General features: G+C 42.6%; 2 protein-coding genes across 5 annotated transcripts in view; one reads left to right on the top strand and one right to left on the bottom strand.

The window, feature by feature from the left end:
- The window catches only part of MIGA1 (mitoguardin 1), an 86,069-nt gene extending 81,983 nt beyond the window's left edge, over window positions 1–4,086 (bottom strand). The window contains exons 1-2 of one of the 3 annotated variants that reach the window (XM_077905106.1): window positions 3,914–4,086; window positions 911–1,024 (exon numbers count right to left, since the gene is read on the bottom strand). In XM_077905106.1, coding sequence (XP_077761232.1) covers window positions 911–1,009 — 99 coding nt within the window. In that variant the 5' untranslated portion in view covers window positions 1,010–1,024; window positions 3,914–4,086. Of the gene's footprint in view, window positions 1–910; window positions 1,025–3,526; window positions 3,719–3,913 lie in introns of those variants that run through there. The other 2 variants (XM_077905103.1, XM_077905104.1) reach the window with 2 other exon arrangements.
- A 12,279-nt stretch (window positions 4,087–16,365) lies between these two features.
- Window positions 16,366–17,915, top strand: part of USP33 (ubiquitin specific peptidase 33) — a 52,110-nt gene continuing 50,560 nt past the window's right edge. For both annotated transcript variants that reach the window (XM_077905102.1, XM_077905101.1), the window contains exon 1: window positions 16,366–16,522. The gene's annotated coding sequence lies outside the window, so the exon portion shown is untranslated. The remainder of the gene's footprint in view (window positions 16,523–17,915) is intronic.

The following is a 17,915-nucleotide window of genomic DNA, read 5'->3' as shown; positions in this document are numbered from 1 at the left end:
CTTGGTAGATATCTGTAAGAACTGAAAGCAGGGACTTGAACAGATATTCATACAGTCATGTTTTATAGTACCATTATCCATAAGAGCCAAAAGATGGAAGTAACCTAAATGAACAGCAATGGATGAATGGATAAGCAAAATGCAGGGAATACATAAAATCAAATGTTATTCAACCTGGAAAAAGAAGGAAATTCTAACATGCTACAAAACGTATGAACCTTGAGGACATGCTAAGTAAAATAAGCCAGTCCCCCAAAAGACAAATATTATATGATTCCATTTATGAGGTATGAGACTCCCTGCTCAGCATGAAGTCTGTTTCTCCCTCTGCTTGTGCTCTCATGCTCTCTCTCTCTCTCTCTCAAGTGAATAAATCTTTTTTTTTTAAAGTAGGACTATTTTTTCTAAATTAATTTATTTAAGTAATCTGTATACCCAACATGGGGCTTAAACTCATGACCCTAAGATGATGAGTCACTTGCTCTTCCAACTTAGCCAGCCAGGCACCACAGGTCTATTTTTTAAAGTAATATGATCTCCTTTAAAAAGTTATGAATATAATAACAAAAAAAAACATGAAATAAAAACCAAGTATTAAACTACCTTAATAAACATTTTGACTGAGCCATTTAAACCCTCAATTGAGGGGATCCCTAGGCGGCTCAGTGGTTTAGCGCCTGCCTTCAGCCCAGGGCGTGATCCTGGAGACCCGGGATCAAGTCCCACATCATGCCTGCTTCTCCCTCTGCCTTGTCTCTGCCTCTCTCTCTCTCTCTGTGTCTCTCATGAATAAATAAAATATTTTAAAAATAAAAAAATAAAACCTCAACTGAAATTTAAATATTGTAAACAAAATACTATGGTCAGAACAATAAACTTAGTAATTTCACATTTGTTTTTGCTTTTTTACCTGGGAGAGAGAATAGTACCAAGACACAGGAAGATCAAACACTCTTAGTACTGCTGTCTTCAAGGAAAACTGTGATTCCTTTACTGTTTCTTCTGACATGACTCCTCTTCTGATCTTCATTAAATGAAACATAAAAATATATGAGCCACCAAATGAAAGATACAAATTCAAAATTTATCTCTATCAGTTTTTTCTTTTTGCAGTTAATTATTCATGATATTCTTCCCTGAAGAAAATTATGAGCTAAATTTATCTGAACTACAGGTTTATTAATCACCAAAGCACCCAAAAAGAAAATGAGTTAGATTTGAACTATGAGTTCAGATAGCATATTTCCCTTAGAAAATTGCAAGTTCTAGATTCTCTCTTTTCTGGTTAAACATGTCAGCTTTTAAATGGTAATGTAAAATCAATTTCTTCCCACCTATTTCCTACAAGTAAAAGGAGAGACAGGTGCTGAAGGGAATCTGATTGGAACCAGGACTCCTGGGGCCAGAAAGTAAGCTCAGTTCACTGAACTTCAGAACTCAGGCACTTATTTTCCAACTAGCACATTTTAAAGATCTTCAAAGAAAGGCCACATACATGCTATAAAATTTTAGTATTTTTTAATGCCTGTTTCTATTGAAACCAGAGAAAGAGAAGTCAGATGTCTACAGAGAAGGCAGCTATCTCTCAGAAGGGCCCTTAAAGATAGCAGAACTGTCACAGAAACACGATGGTTCCGGCTCTGGGTCTATGCTTTTCAAGGGCAGAAACTCCATTTTACCTGTGTACCTAGCTGGACGCATACTAAACAAAGTCACCTAATATTGATGTATAAATTAGCTTACAAATTTACTTATTTATAGTAAATATGCTATCTACTAAAAGAATACCTATATATGTCATCAAAACATACCCTCCCTGAAATAAAAAACGGTAAGGAGCTAAATTAAAAAAAAAAAAAAGTTATAAAGGCTCCCTGGTGAGCACAAAATGAATGGGTCCTGAAGAATATTTTATCTAGGCCAATTAAAAGCCTGAACCGGTCTCTGGTACACAAGAGAGTAGGCTTCTCCAGTAACCAGAATCTTTATGTCTACCAAATTTAACATTTCTTTTCCTCCATTAGGGCCACAGGAACATAACTAAAGAGAAAATAAAAATCATTAGCAATCTCTCTATAAAAGCTTATTGACTGGCTATACTTTAAGTCCTTTATTTCTGGGCAGCCTGGGTGGCTCAGTGGTTTAGCGCCGCCTTCAGCCCAGGGCGTGACCCTGGAGACCCTGGATCGAGTCCCACATCGGGCTCCCTGCATGGAGCCTGCTTCTCCTTCTGCCTCTCTCTCTCTCTCTCTGTGTCTCTCATGAATAAATAAATAAAATCTTAAAAAAAAAAAGGTCTTTATTTCTGCATATATTTCTCCTCTTTTTGTAAACTCCAGTAGATATCCATTTCGGTTAATATCCTTTCTTCAGACAAGTATCAAGTCCACTGATTAAGTAGCAGTTTCCTTTCAAATCAAACACAGTTAATACTTCTTAAGGTGGGTTACTGCTACTGACGCTAACCTTACTCTCTACTAGTGACACTCGCAGGGTATACACTTAATCTCCCCTCAAACATATTCTGATTACAATGTTCAGGCTCAGTATAATTCTAATGGAAGTACATTTATTCCAACCAAAAAACTATGATATAAACATTTAACTGAGAAATACAAAGCAATCCATGAAGAAACAAACAAGAGAAAAATGGTCCTCTGGAGAACAAGGCTGGCATGTAAGAAAGGTTGGGCAAGGAATCATTACTTTTCATTATAAGTCTTCTCAAATATTTGATTTTTTAAGCGCCTGTATTATTCTTTTAATGTTATACTAAAAAGAAAAATCTTAAAAAAAAGAAAGCACACTTATCCCCTCCGCCTCCCCAAATCCACGACTTCTTGAGAAGCATTTTTAGTAACTGAAGATTCTGGATCATTAAGCTATCTGTGCTACAGTTTAAAAAAAAAAAACTGAATAATTCATCTAAAAGGACTTTCTCCATTATAGAGGGTTCCAATTTTTTAAGCAGAGGAGAAAGAAACATTTCAATCTAAGCTGCCGCGGCTTCCTTAAGAATTCTAACAATTTTTTTTTTTTCTTCATTCTCATTTACCTCATTCCATTTAAGTTAAAATCACTGAGGGAATGATTCCAAACTTAATAACTGAATAAGGTTAAAAATAAAAAATAACAATAAAAAACCAAGCGTGTCAGTTGTTTTCATAAGTATTAATTAAAATGCACACTAAAACAAATAAAATAAAATAAAATGCACACTAAGGCGGTTTAATTCTTATTCAACTTTGTAGAGTGCGTCTAAAACATCTCCCATAATACTATATTATGTAATATTACTCGCTCCTCTCCAGCTAACCACTGCAGAGCTAAAAAAAAAAAAAAAAAAAAGAAGAAGAAGAAAAAATGTGTGATAAATAGTTTGTTTCCTAAATCTCCTAAAATTCTACTCTACACCTTGGACTTTAGAATTTAAGCAAGCAGGAAAGTCTGAACTACACACACACACACACACACACACACACCAAAAAAAAAAAAAAAAATGAAGTGAGGCCTAAACCCATGCAACCTGTGAGAAAAACATAGCAAAAACGCTTCGTTGGCAATGCTGCTAAAACAGCAACGACGCAGGTCTGTGCAGAGCTCGGTCTCCGGGAGGCCTCCCTCCGGAACGCAGACGAGGAGCGACGCGGGTTAGAGGGTCCCGAGGCCGCAGTCCGCCGCGGCCGTCTTCACCGAGAGCACCTGCCGAGGAGGCCCCCGCCCCCCGCCCGCGCCCCCGGGTCAAGCCCCGTGCACGCCCCGCTCGCACCGCGGCCCCGCCGCCGCCCAGGCCCCGCGCCGCTCCCCTCGCCCGCCCCGCCCGGCCCCGCCCGGCCCGGCCCGGCCCCCGCCCGGCTCGGGGCAGTCCGGAGCCCAGCGGGACTCTGCGCGGCCCCGGCCCGCCCCCTCCTACCTGCGGCTGCCCCGGCCAGGTGCGGCTGGCCCACGCCCGCTTCCCCGCCGCAGCCCCGCGCTGAGCCGCCGCCTGGCCGCGGGGGCGGAGTCCTTCCGGGGTCAGGAGTGGGAAGGTGGAGAGAAGGTGGCGGGGGCCTTCTAGCCTTTCCGCGTGAGGGGCTACGTGGGAAGCCGCTCCCGCCATTTTTGTTGAGGGCAGAAGGTTTCCGCCTCGCCTGCTGCAGCTAGGGACCGCTTGGGAACAACTGCGGTTTGACGGTCCTGCCAACTGGCAACCGCATTACGTAGCCCTTTTTAGGGGCTCTGGGACTATTCGTTGAATCTAGTGAAAACTAGGAGACTTTACCCCCAGAAAAATGCACCTAGACACACTCATACATTGTTTTATTTTTGTTGTTGTTGTTCATACATTGCTTTTTATTTTATTTTATTTTTTTCATATATCGTTTTAAAGGAAAAAATGCATACAGTGCATACAGGTTCAGACGCCCCAAGCCAACCCACGGAGCTCAGGTTGAGAACTTCTACTATAGAGCCGCAGCACTTAAGCGAATGCATGTTAAGAGGTATTCTAACCCTGTATTGAGGTTGGGTTTTTTTTTTTAAGATTTTATTTATTTATTCATGAGATATATATATATATATACATAGAGAGAGAGAGAGAGAGAGAGATAGAGAGAGGGGCAGGGACACAGGCAGAGGGAGAAGCAGTCTTCTTGCAGGGAGCCTGATGTGGGACTCGATCCCAGGTCTCCAGGGTCACGCCCTGGGCTGAAGGCAGGGTCTAAACCGCTGAGCCACCCGGGCTGCCCTGTTGGAGGTTATTGATTTCAATTTCTGTTTAGTTTTTCTCCACATTTCCCACTGAATTAGAATATGTAAATGAGGCCATCCCTGAGTCCTTAGGCACAGTATACACTATTCTGAGGTCCTAACACACAGTAAACACATGGGCTGGGAGGGGGGATGTGGAGAACCACCGCACACACAAAAAGATGCTGTTTCTATGTGTAGTCTCAAGGCAAAACATTCCATCAACACTGCACATTTTTAACTTCCAATTGCTGAGCACATTTGTGGTGAAGTGTCAAAATAATTTTGTAAGGATAGCTGAAACATGACAGTAGTTGTTACTATTCCCACCTAAGGAGCAGGAATGAATAATCATTTCTGTTCGTTTCCAAAATTCCTTTTTTTTTTTTTTTTTTTAGATTTTATTTATGTTTTGGAGAGAGAGAGTGAAGGAGTGAGAGAGAACATAAGTAGGGGACAGGCAGAGGGAGAGGGAGAAGCAGCCCCCTGCTGAGCGGGGAGCCCTATGCCTGGGGTGGATCTCAGGACCCCAGTATCACGACCTGACCCCAAGGCAGACGCTTAACTGACCGAGCCACTCAGGTGCCCCTTGTTTTAAAAATTCCCATACAGTCAAATGGGAAATAAGGAGAATGACCATACTGATGTATGACTTTGGTAGGTGAATAGTGACTGAAAGTGCACATAGTTCCATGTGAAAATGTTTTGCACTTGTAAAGTAAATGGTGCCATTGACATTGGAAGAACCTGGAATTTGTAAGGCTGTCTTTTGTTTATTCTCCCAATCTCCTTTCCGCTGCCCCCTCCCTACTTCCCACAATTTCTGAACATTCAGCATAATGGGAAGAGCAGTAGTAATAACTACCACTTAAAGCAACTTTACTGAGAACATTATCTCTTTTAATCTCACAATAAACATTATACTAGTACAAACTCTTTATGGATTTTACTCTTTAGCAAGGGAACGAGGAATGAAATATTTTTGTTACTTTTCTAAATCAATGTAATTTGCTCCAAGCCTCCCTTCTCCTGGGTTGGCAGAGTACATAATTGCTAAAATTAATGAAGGGAAACCTCACTAAAGTGGACTCAGGATGATGTAAGGAGGGGCTGGAAGGGAAAGCTGTACCATTCAATGTCAATTAGGGAAGGAATCGTCAGTCACAGGCTCCAACAGGAAAGCTATACATTGCATCTCCTACAAGAAATCAACTACTCCTGCAACTCAGCCAGTGAGAAACCATCATCATCCCAAACCCTTGCTTTTCTCCAAGGGAATTTTGTTCAAAACAACCCCTCCCATCTTTCTCCTTCTCCATAAAATAAGGTTCTTCTCCTGTGTTTGTTAGACTTGCCTATGGTTTTGCCATACCTTGCTTGTCCCAAATTGCAATTCTCTGTTATTCCCAAATAAACCCATTTTTGCTGGTAAAATTGAGTGTTTTATTTCTAAGGTTAACACACAATCTTAGTCATTAGTAGGTGTATCAATTAGGATGCTGTTAGTTACAAGCAAAAGAAAACCAAACAAATAGTGACTTAAACATAGGACAGGGTATTCCACGTGGATGCAACATCAGGGAGGCACAGTCTCACATTTGGATATGATGTCTTTTTTTTAAGATTTTTTTTTTAATAATTTCTATACTCAACCAACGTTGGGCTCGAACTCATAACCAAGAGATCAAGAGTTGCATATTACTGGCTGAGCCAGACAGACATCCCTGGATATAATATCTTATGTTATCTTGGCCCAGGAGAAAAATGGGGTTTGGTTAATTCTAGAGGTCTGTCCCTCGCCCTAAGTGAGGAGAATTGTTAAACAACCATCAATGAATTTGGAAGATCCTATATGCATAGTATCAAAACAATGCTGTAATTTTAGACTGTCCAAGTTCAAATCCTTTTTCTGCCTCTTACTAGGTGTGTGGTCTTGGGTCAAGTACTTAATTTTATTATATCTCCGTTTCCTCTTTGGGGTGTTAGGAAGATAACTGTAATAGTTCTTGAAAAGCATTAATATTCTTATGTAAGTTTTTAACTTGAGAAATAACTCCATTGGATCTGAGGATAAAACTTTATTTCCATATAATTGGTTTCCTTTGTAATCCTATACATTTTGTTTTATGCACATAGAAATGTTTCTTTGAGAAGAGGGTCCCTAAGCTCTACCAGAATGTCAAAGGCGTCCAAGATACCAAAAAATGGTTAAGAACTTAGAACAATTCTGACACACATTTCTGAGATGTAGGTCATATTCTATGGAACTTTTCCATGTCCTTTGGCTGAAGCACCAAAGCTAAAAGAAATAGATACCAGGGCACCTGAGTGGCTCAGTCGGCTAAGTGTCATGATCTCAGGGTACTGGGATCTGGACTGCTTTGGGCTCCTTGTTCATCGGGGAGTCTACTCCCTCTCCCTCTGCCCACTCCCAACTCATGCTCTCTCTTTCTTTCTCTCTCTCTCAAGTAAATAAAATCATTAAAAAAAGAAAAAGAAATAGATGTCAAGTGCCCTAGGTATTCTTAAAAAGGATGCTAGGCCAACCACACAGGGCATGCTAGAACTAATGTGAAGCCCCTTTAGCAATCCTCGATTCTCACAAAGCTCCAGGGAATGATGCCGTAGAATTGATCAAAGAAGGCTGAAAAATGAAAATGTCTAAGAGACAGTTTTCTGGAGTGCTGTGTGTGAGGAGTAGGGAGAGTAGAGTTCATATTCCATCCTACCGCTACCTCAAGCCAAGTGAAGGAACTTTTAGAAACTCAGACAATCTGACTTCTGTGCCCTATAATTTATGTTGCCTGAAAAATCTAAAGACAACAGACCATCCAAAGAGGCCTCTGATGGCAGAGCAAAGAAAGAGGGCTGTAGTGAAAGTGGCCTGTACTTGCAATTTTGCAAGAAACATTATCCTGTGGGCCATATGAATGCCACAGAAGGTAGCCAGGCTTGAACGACCCTTTGAACCAGGAACTTAGTGGAATATCCAAATGGTTAACCACAGATTCCCCTCCACCCCCAATGTTAGGAAATGATACAATGAGAAATCCCCAGCAAGAGGGGCAGTCATTGAGGAGCCCACAATAATAAGAAAAGAGCCCAGCATTTCGGAATGAGCCACACGCAGAAGGCACCCAAATCAGATTTAATGCACTGGTTGTGTGTAGCTGACATTTCATTTAGGATATTGAGGACCACTGCTCACTCTACCTGACACATTAACATATGGCCAATGAACTTCCTGAAATATTGGTGGAAACAGCATTTATCAAGTGAAAACATTAAGCCTGACCAAATTCTAGCAATTTAGTTAAAAACAATTACATCTCCTAAATAGATTAATTCTTTTAGGTAAATCATATATCCAATTACTTTTTCCATTAACTGCCAAAACCTAGCAGAGTCCCCTAAAATAATTTAGGCCCTCCTTTTTAATCTATATGATGCCAAAAAGCATATACTGGCCATTAAATCTTTGTTCTCATGACCCACCCAGAAGTGTTTGGCAGACTCCTGCACAAGTCAGAACCAAGCCAACAAAGGCATTCAGAACTCAGACTATGGCTCTACATGCTAATTTAGAATATGCATTCCTTCTACATCCAAATACTACAGATTCATTCAAGTTCCTCAAAATGTTAAACACAGTGATACCATGTGACCCAGCAAATTCGATTCCTAGATAATACACAAGAGAAAGTAGAAGATACATTTACATAAAAACTTTACATAAATGTGCATAGCAACATTATTCATAGTACCTAAAAAGTGACAACAACCCAAATATCCATCAACTAATGAGTGCATAAATAAAACCTAGTATGTCCACATGGTGGAGTATTATTTGACTACAAAAAAGCAATGGTGTACATGCTACAAAGTAAAAACATGCCAAAAAGCCTGTCATAAAAAAATACATTTTACGTGTTTCTCTTTATACAAAATGTCCAGTATAGGCATATCTCTAGAGACCAGAGGTAAATCAGTGCTTGATTGGGGCTGGAAAAATGTGGGAAAATGAAGGTTGCTGTTAAAGAGTATGGAACTGCTCTTTTGGGGCAGTGAAATACTTTTATTTTTTAAAGATTTTATTTATCTATGTATCTATCTATGTATCTATCTATCTATCTATCTATCATCTATCTATCTATCATCTATTTGAAGAGGGGGGATAGAGAGAGAGGGACAAGCCGACTCTACACCAAGCACAGAGTCCAATGCGACGCTCAATCTCATGACCCTGAGATCATGACTTGAGCTGAAATCAAGAGTCTGGTGCTTCACTAACTGAGCCACCCAGGCACCTATGGCAATGAAATGTTCTAAACTTAGATTGTGCTGGTTGTGCAAATCTGCGAATATACTAAAAACCATTGAATTGTATATTTCAAATGTGTGAATTACATCTTAACAAAGCTATTACCCTCAAAAAATTATTATTGTCATTTCTTAGATCAAAAACACTGAGGCTTAAAGAGATTATGTAAATGGTAAAAGCTAGAGATCTGATGTCAGAGAATAATTTAGAGCATGACTTCCCTGGACTGCCTTAGTATTTGTTAAAATGCCATGCTGCTCTAATAAGAATTATGTATTCTATGGAGGTATTTACATCAAACCATAAAATAGTAGAAAATACAGAGTCACCTAAGTAAGGGCTTAGGTAAATAAGTTTATTCCAGAGTTACTTTAAAACCAAGAACAGAAAAATTAAAATTAAACCCAAATGGAGGGCAGCCCAGTTTGCTCAGTGATTTAGCGCTGCCTTTGGCCCAGGGTGTGATTCTGGAGGCCTGGATCAAGCCCGGTGTTGGGCTCCCTGCTTGGGGCCTGCTTCTCCCTCTGCCTGTGTCTCTGCCTCTCTCTCTCTCTCTCTCTCTCTCTCTCTCTGTCTCTCATGAATAAATAAATAAAATCTTTAAAAAATAATAAATTAAAAAAATAAATAAACCTACATGGAAACAAGAGTTCCTATTTTGCACATTTAGAAACCTGGTAATATTTTAAAAGTCTAGAAAACCCTATATTATCTTTAAAATTCATAAAATTAAGAACTGCATCTGTTATCTATATATTTAAACGATGACCATTTTGAAAAGCATAAGAAAATTACTATCTCCCCAGGTTAGAAAATATATTTTATGTTTCTTTCATATTTTCATAGTCACTCATCTTCAATAGTAGGTTTATTGATTTGTCCATTTCCTACATTGTACAATGTACTGTGCTGAATGCCAGATATACTAGGATAAGGGGCCGACAGTTTGGTTCAGGATATGGAAAAGTGAACAAATCATTGCAATGTATAATAATGACATTATAATGTATAGTTTATAATTAGTAGTATACTCATCACTAAAGAATATTCCATAAAAGGAAGGGTCCAAACAGCCTGAAGAAGTTGAAGATGACTTCTCCTAGGAGACAACTCTTGAAGGATGAGTGGAGTTCCCTTTTATTATTTTTTAAAGATTTATTTATTTATTCATCCTGGCAGGGGAGGGGCAGGGAAAGGGGGAGAGAGAATCCCAAACAGATTCCCTGCTGAGCACAGACACACACACACACACACACACACACACACACACACACACCGTAACATGGGGCTCAATCCCATAATCCTAAAATCATGAGGTGAGCTGAAATCAAGAGTTGGATGCCTAACCAACTGAGCCACCCAGGCACCCCACGCAGAGTTCACGTCTAAGGAAAGGAGTAAAAGACAGAATAGGATTCTATACTTAGGTTTAAAGTTAGGGTTAGGGATCCCTGGGTGGCGCAGCGGTTTAGCACCTGCCTTTGGCCCAGGGCGCGATCCTGGAGACCCAGGATCGAATCCCACGTCAGGCTCCCGGTGCATGGAGCCTGCTTCTCCCTCTGCCTATGTCTCTGCCTCTCTCTCTCTCTCTCTTTCTGTGACTATCATAAAAAAAAAAAAAAGTCCCACATTGGGCTCTGCAGGGAGCCTGCTTCTCCCTCTGCCCATGTCTCTGCCTTCTATGTCTCTCATGAATAAATAAATAAAATCTTAAAAAAAAAAAAATAAATAAAGTTAGGGTTAAAGAAATCAGGATTAAATAAAAGAGGCATGAGCAAATGTTTTCCCCTTCAAAAGAATGAAATGTAGATTAGAAAAGCTTGAGGAGGTACCTGGATGGCTCAGTTGGTTAGGCATCCAACTCTTGATCTCAGCTCAGGTCTTGATCTCAGGGTCCTGAATTCAAGCCCTGCCTTGGGCATGGAGCCTATTTAAAACAAAACAAAACAAAACAAAACAAAACTACCTTAGAAGAGCTTGAGACCTACATGTTTGGTTGGGTGTAACAAAAGATGAGATAAAAGGAGTAAGTCTGGGTAAAACTGACTCCATGAAGGGACTAGAATGAGGCAAGCCAAGTGGCTAAAGTACACAGATACTGTTTCAGACAAGTGCAAGGTTTTTAGGTGTTGCACCTTAGGCACCTTGGTTATATGTTAGGCCCTTGATGAGAAAAATAAAAAACCCTCTGGGGTGACAAGGTATCATTGAAGAGTTATGACTAGATTTATGTTTTAGAAAGGCTCGTGTTCAGAATAATGGCAACAGATTCGAGGAGAGACTAGAGTCAGAAAGACATAGAACTATCAAAATAATCTAGGCAAGAATGAAGAGAATCTGCACAGAGGAATCTTCCTAGGTTCCATCCCTCATGGAGTCAGTTGAACATCTATTGATTTTTATCTCCTTGGTGGCTCTCATGGCCATCTCCACTGCTAGGTCCTTACCCTCCCTGGTCTGTGTTCTACAAAATTCAGCCCCCATTTATGCCATTCACTGCTATCCAAGTAATCAATGTATAAATCTCATGATGTTACTTCCTTTCTTAAAGTTCTTCATGGATATCTAGAGGAAAAACTTTATTTAGCAGACAAGATCACTCATGATCTGCCTTCTCTGTCTAGCCTGTCCCTGATTCCTTGCCCTCAATCTCTGCTCTAGTAATACTGACCCCTAGGAGGTTCCCACATCTGGCATACTATCTCTTGCTGATGTCCTTTTGCCTGTTTTGTTCCCTCTGTCTAAAAAAATCCTTCCTACACTGGCCTATAAGAAATCTTTTTGCTCAGCCTTTAAGCCAATATCAATTTTTTAAATAATATTTGGTTGACCTGGCTCCTTATTTTCTTTCTTGGAAATTTCCATTCCATCCATCCACATAATTGTCATTGGAGCTGCTGTGTTCTTCCATGACCCTGAACCTCCCTGGCTGAATGCTTCTAAGCAGCACTTAACCAAGGTGAAGACAATAATCTATTTTTTTAAACTAGGAATTCTGTTCTTGGAGAAAACTGTAAGATGGCAAATTCAAGAAATGACTAATGAAGAGATCATGGGGAATCCCAGTAATGTTCGAGTTCCCAGTTCAACTTAGCCTTCCTTGGATTTAAAGAGCCAATAAACCCTTTATTTTGCCTAAGAGCATCTCAAATGGTATACCCCAGCTCACTGATGTGCTTCAAGTGGCTTACAGATATGCCCACATAGTAATCCCTGCTGGAAGCCTCTAATTGTGAGCATTCCTGTCTACTGACCTAATTTTCTGAATGATCTGATTTGATTATCTGAAAAAAGTTTAAGAAGCACCAACCTAAATTAAAGCAGTAATTCCCAAGTGGGGGTGACTCTGTCACCAATGGGAAGAGGTGCTATTGGCATCTAGTGGATACTACAGATGCTGCTAGACCTCATACAATGCACCAGAACCATACCCCACAACAAATAATTATTCAGTCCAAGATGTCAGTGTTGTCTTTGAGAATCCCTGGGCTAGAGTAACTTGAACCCTTACCCTATTTATGAATAGACAAAACTTGATTTTCTTGGCAGAGGCCTCAAAAGTTAACGCCAAATATCTTCCCATCCAATTCAAGGTACTATACTGGGAGTAGAGAGGTAGATGCTTCCCTCTCATCTCAAGATAGGTCTGAAGGGCTTTAAGAGGATCATTTTTTAAAGAGATTTTATTTCTTTATTCATGAAACACACACACACACGCACGCACACACACACACACACACAGGCAGAGACACAGGAAGAGGGAGAGGCAGGCTCTGTGGAGGGATCCTGATGCGGGACTCAATCCTAGGTCTCCAGGATCATACCCTGGGCCAAAGGCGGCGCTAAACCACCAACTCACCAGGGCTGCCCAAGAGGACCATTTTGCAAAGATGTGTCCTTTGGCATATTAGACAGGCAAGACTTGGTAACTGATTTTCATTTGAAAAGTCATAAGTCAATTGGCTAAGACTGCCTCCAAGAAGATGAACACAGGCTGATGGGAATGGCCCACACTTCTGTGCAAGATATACATGTGCTTTTTTGTGGACCAAGTGAAGGATCCATGTAAGAGAACTGGATTGGATCATCTTGAAAGATGTTGTCCAATAGGACTGCCTGCATGAGAGGGATGATCCTAACCTTTGAATGGATCCCTGGAAACTAAAGCACTGAGGTATATGTCATAAGGTACACCAGAAGGTACACCGCTGAGCCAAGAGATTGTAGATAAGTGATAATTCCAGAAGAGAAAGACCAGCCTCAGACCTCTGCTGTACCCAGAGAGCAATGACACCAGGCTAAAGCTGTTTTAGTTAGGAAAGAATCTTTCTGTACCTGTCTTTTTCAACCCAGGAGGGGACCAAAATGAAAAGCCAGTTGGGGGAAGAATGGGGAGGGAATGGCAGATAATTTTTTGCCTGTATGGTTCTGGAATTTTTGACATTGCACTGGACAGAACTTTTTAATACCAGGGAAAAAAGATCATTTGTTTCTTACTAGAACATGACTGGAGGACTTTTTAATTACCTGGGAGTCACTGGAAAAGCAAAAGGCTTTGCCTAAGGTTTTGTCTTAGGAACAGAGAGGGTTGGATCTTCAGAGATTTTCAGAGACAATGATGAGAAACAATAAAATCAGTATCTGCCTGTCCCCCACCAAATCCATCTTGTTCATCACATTAGGAGCAACAGTTTAATTGGGTGTCTATTACTTATAACCAAAAACATATTATAAGGACTGTTTAAATTGGGATTTCTCAATAGTGTCACTAATGATGTTTTGGACTTTCCTGTCATATCAATGCAAAGGAATGTAGCTAATTTCTCCTCCTCCCATCTTCTTCAGGAATACTGCCACATATCCTCTATCCACCATGGGACCAAATACCCTCCACCCCCAGTTGAGAATCAATAAATATTTGAGTCTTTCAATGCTGGACTATGAGAATAATTATTTTTTTTTAACATTTTAAAGATTTTACTTACTTATTCATGAGAGGCACACGGAGAGAGGCAGAGACATAGGCAGGGAGAGAAGCAGGCTCCCTGCGGGGAGCCCGATGTCGGACTTGATCCTAGGACCCCAGGATCATGAAGGCAAACGCTAAAACACTGAGCCACCCAGGTGGACTATGAGTCCCGTGGACTATGAGAATATTATGAGCAAGATTAAAATCCTCGCTGCTCTCCCTGAGGTTTACAGTTCTGAAGATAATAGGCAAAAAATTAAATATACACAAAAATCTTAACATAATTAAAGTTTATAATAAATTCTCTGAAGGAAACAAAGGATGCAGAAATGAGGAATAACAGGGTAAAGAGTGCTGCTTTAAACAAGGAATATCCAAGGATGCCTGGGTAGCTTAGCTTAGTCAGTTAAGCCTCTGACTCCTTGATTTTGGCTTAGGATGTGATCTTGGGGTTGTGAGACCTGGCCCCATGTTGGGCTCTGTGTTCAGACCAGAATCTGCTTGAGATTCTCTCTCTCTCTCTCTCTCTGCTCACACCTCTATTTTTATCACTCTCTCTAAAAAAAATAATAAAATCTTTAAGCAAGGAATTTCAGGGATAGAGTTAGCCAGATGAATGAAGAAGTTTGGAATATCTAGTGTAAGTGTATCTGATTAGAGAAATAGCATTTGCAAAAGCTTATTCAGTCCCAGGTATATGAACATCAAATATATGTTTTGTGCCATTTTCACTCGCCATTACTTAATCGCAAAAATAAGAAGGCAATTTTTTTTTAAGATTTTATTTATTTATTCATGAGAGACACACACAGAGAGAGAAGCAAAGACACAGGCAGAGGGAGTCACAGGCTCCACGCAGGGAGCCCATCGTGGGACTCAATCCCTGGACTCCAGGATCACGCCCTGAGCCAAAGGCAGATGCTCAACCCTTGAGCCACCCAGGCGTCCCAAGATGGTAATTGTTTTGATGCGACTATTCAATTGTCTTCCTATCCCTATTTCTTTTCCTCTTTCTTCTTTTCATTTTTTCTCCCTACCATTTTTACTTTGATTAAATATTAAATGTACACTTAAAAATTTTTTTGCAAGTGGCATATTGATGAGAACCTCTTGCTACCACAACACTGTTAGAAAATTTAAAACACTGTCTTTTTTTCAAATAGATCTATGCAACTCTCCTTTACCTCCGGTATCAGAGAACAAGACATCTGAGAGCAAATGTTTTTCACGATCACTCTTATCTCTTAACAAAGAGGTAATATTTAAAACATTTAGATATTTGATTTTTTAAAATAAAATTAACCACATTGCTGACATCCTGTAGTATGTAAGCTGCAATATTGAAATATGTTGGAAAAAACAAAGGGAGGAGTGATAGTGCCATGGGCATCCTCCAAATTGTAACTTCCATTCTCTCTCGGTGAACCCCGGTAGGTGACCATTTGTGATGCAAACTGAGGCATTGGTGTTAATCTCTATACAGCTAGCAAAGGTTCATTGCCCCCCCCCCCCACTTTTATCATAAACATAGAAGTAGAAGCTCCCATATATTCTACTTGGTTCTGATGGAGATTGAGCACCTTGCATAGTCCTTGGCTACATGCTCCCATTTTGGAGACTGCAGAGTTAGAGATAATCAGATAGATTGAAACTGGCCATTTTAACAATAATTTTCATTAACTGAATTGCTTTTTTTTATTGTTTGCGTAGCAATTATCTGAACGAATTTTAAGTTGCATACGTTAGAGAAGGCCGGTCTCTTTTAGTGCTCTAGGCACTAAGCAGATACTAAGGTTTCAATAAATATTTCATTTGATCTTGATTTTGGCCTAGGGGAAAACGGGAGAGATGAATTTCTCCCTTGCAGATGTGGAAAAGGAAACGCAATTACTTTCAGAGACTCTAAGCCCTAAGAAGTTGGGAGAACAAAGAAGAGAGAGGAGTAAATTAAATGGTCTATTATTTCTTTGCATATAAGGTTAGAAACGCGAGGCCCTTCAGGGTCCAGCCTGAATGCAAGTTCTCTGATGCGCTGAGACGAGACCTGCTAGAGGTCGCGGAGTGTGAGTGTACAAGAGGGGCGGAACTCGTGTAGAAACGACGCGAGCCTCACGCCTAAAAGCGCTGCGCAAGCGCCGGGCGCCGGAGCGGGAGCGGGAGCGGGTCTCTAAGTCCCGGCGCCGAGGGCGGGCCGGGGTCTGCGCACCTGGGGCCGCGGCGGCCCCGCCCCCGCCCGCCTCGGCCCCGCCCCCCGCGGCCCTCGGCCCCGCCCCCGCCCCGCGGCCCCGCCCCCTCCCCGCCCGCCCGCCCGCGGCTCCGCCGAGACACCGGAAGGAGCTGCAGCCGCTGCGGGAAGTGGCCGGGGCGGGAGGCGGGGACCCCGCGGGCAGCGCTGCGGAGCGGCTTCCCGGCCCCCCGGACGCGGCGCCCGCCCTCTCGGAGCCCCGGGGAGGGAGAGAGCGCTGGGCGGCGGGGCGGCCGCGGGCCCCCGGAGGGCCGTGGAGGTGAGCGCGGGGCCCCGGGGCGGGGTGCGGGGCCGGGCGCGGGGCCGGGCGCGGTTCCCGCGGGCGCGCTGGCCTGGGGGCGGGGGCGGGGGCGGGGGGCGCGCGGGCGAGCCGAGGCCTAGGTCTGCGCCCCGCCTTACGGGGACACCCGCTGGCCGCCCCGGCGCGGATCCCGAGGGCGCGAGCCAGTCGGGGGCTTGAGGCACGGGCCCCGGGGGCGCTCCCCGGGGAAGCCACAGGCCGGGGGGTGGGGCGGATCGCTGACACGCGCGGGGTCCCCTCCGGGATGCCAGCCCCCCGCCCCTCTCCCCTTCCCCCTCCCCCGAGCCCCCTCCGGGCTGCCAGCCACGCTCGCCTCTTCTCCCCCTCCGCCCTCCCCCTGCCCCCTCCCGCGAGTGCTGTCTCTCCCTTTCCCCTCCTCCCTCCTCTCCCCCTCCCCCCCTCCCCCAGTCCCCTCGGGGTTGCCAGCCTCCCCTCCCCCCCCTCCCCGAGTCCCCTCGGGGTTGCCCGCCCCCCGCGGTGGGCGCAGCGCTTGGAAGCCCCGCGGCGCGCCGGCTCCTGGCTCCTGGCTCCTGGCTTCGCCCTGCAGCGCCGTTGAGGTGATGGAACCTCTTCGTGCAGCCCCAAAGCCCCGTTATTCATTGTTACTAACGGGAAAATCCTAGGGTGTCCTCGTCCCAGGGATATTTCTTCGGCCTGTATGGGGTCCGTACTGCTGGAGAGGTTATCCCGTACCAGCCCGTCTGTCCTTTTTGCAGCTTTTGTTTGTGTCGGATTTCCATAGTGTGTGGTTTCCCAGACCTGTACTCAGATATACTTACCGGGTACAAAATGTTCTTCATTTAAATGGTCACAGGGTGCATGTTGGGCTATCATTTGAGCATCTGTTAGGTGTTTTGCACTCAACGTAAACATTTTTAGGGTTTACGTTTTCATGTAATTAGTGTTAGGCCTGGAAAATTGGGCCAGAGGGTAAAATCCTAGCAGGAGCATGCATAGGCTCTAAATAGAGGATGGATTTTACCACAAGGATCTCTAGACTCATTTTGCTTAATAGATGTGTAGAATTATGTAATTTTTAAGGTTTAATTAGATTATTTTTTTCTTTAAGGAAAAAACCTGTTTAAAAAAATAACGAGCCTGTCTTTGAACCATTTCTAGTTGAGGCTATTTTACTATTTGGGAAGGTCTGACCAAATTAGATAATATGCTTTCTGACTTGAACCTAATACAACTGTTGTTAATGAATTCATGCTGCTAATATAAATAAGGGGAACAGTAGGAATCTTATTGACAAACAATGCTAATTTTAAAAGAGGGTGATAGTTACATTAGGCTGCTGGGTTTGTGTTGTTTCATTTACTTTGGCGGGGTTGGAAGAAAAAGACCATAC

Source organism: Canis aureus, chromosome 8, assembly GCF_053574225.1.
Source record: "Canis aureus isolate CA01 chromosome 8, VMU_Caureus_v.1.0, whole genome shotgun sequence".
NCBI classification, from domain to species: domain Eukaryota; kingdom Metazoa; phylum Chordata; class Mammalia; order Carnivora; family Canidae; genus Canis; species Canis aureus.
Note: the sequence above shows the minus strand (reverse complement) of the source record. Positions and strands in the feature narration are given on the sequence as shown.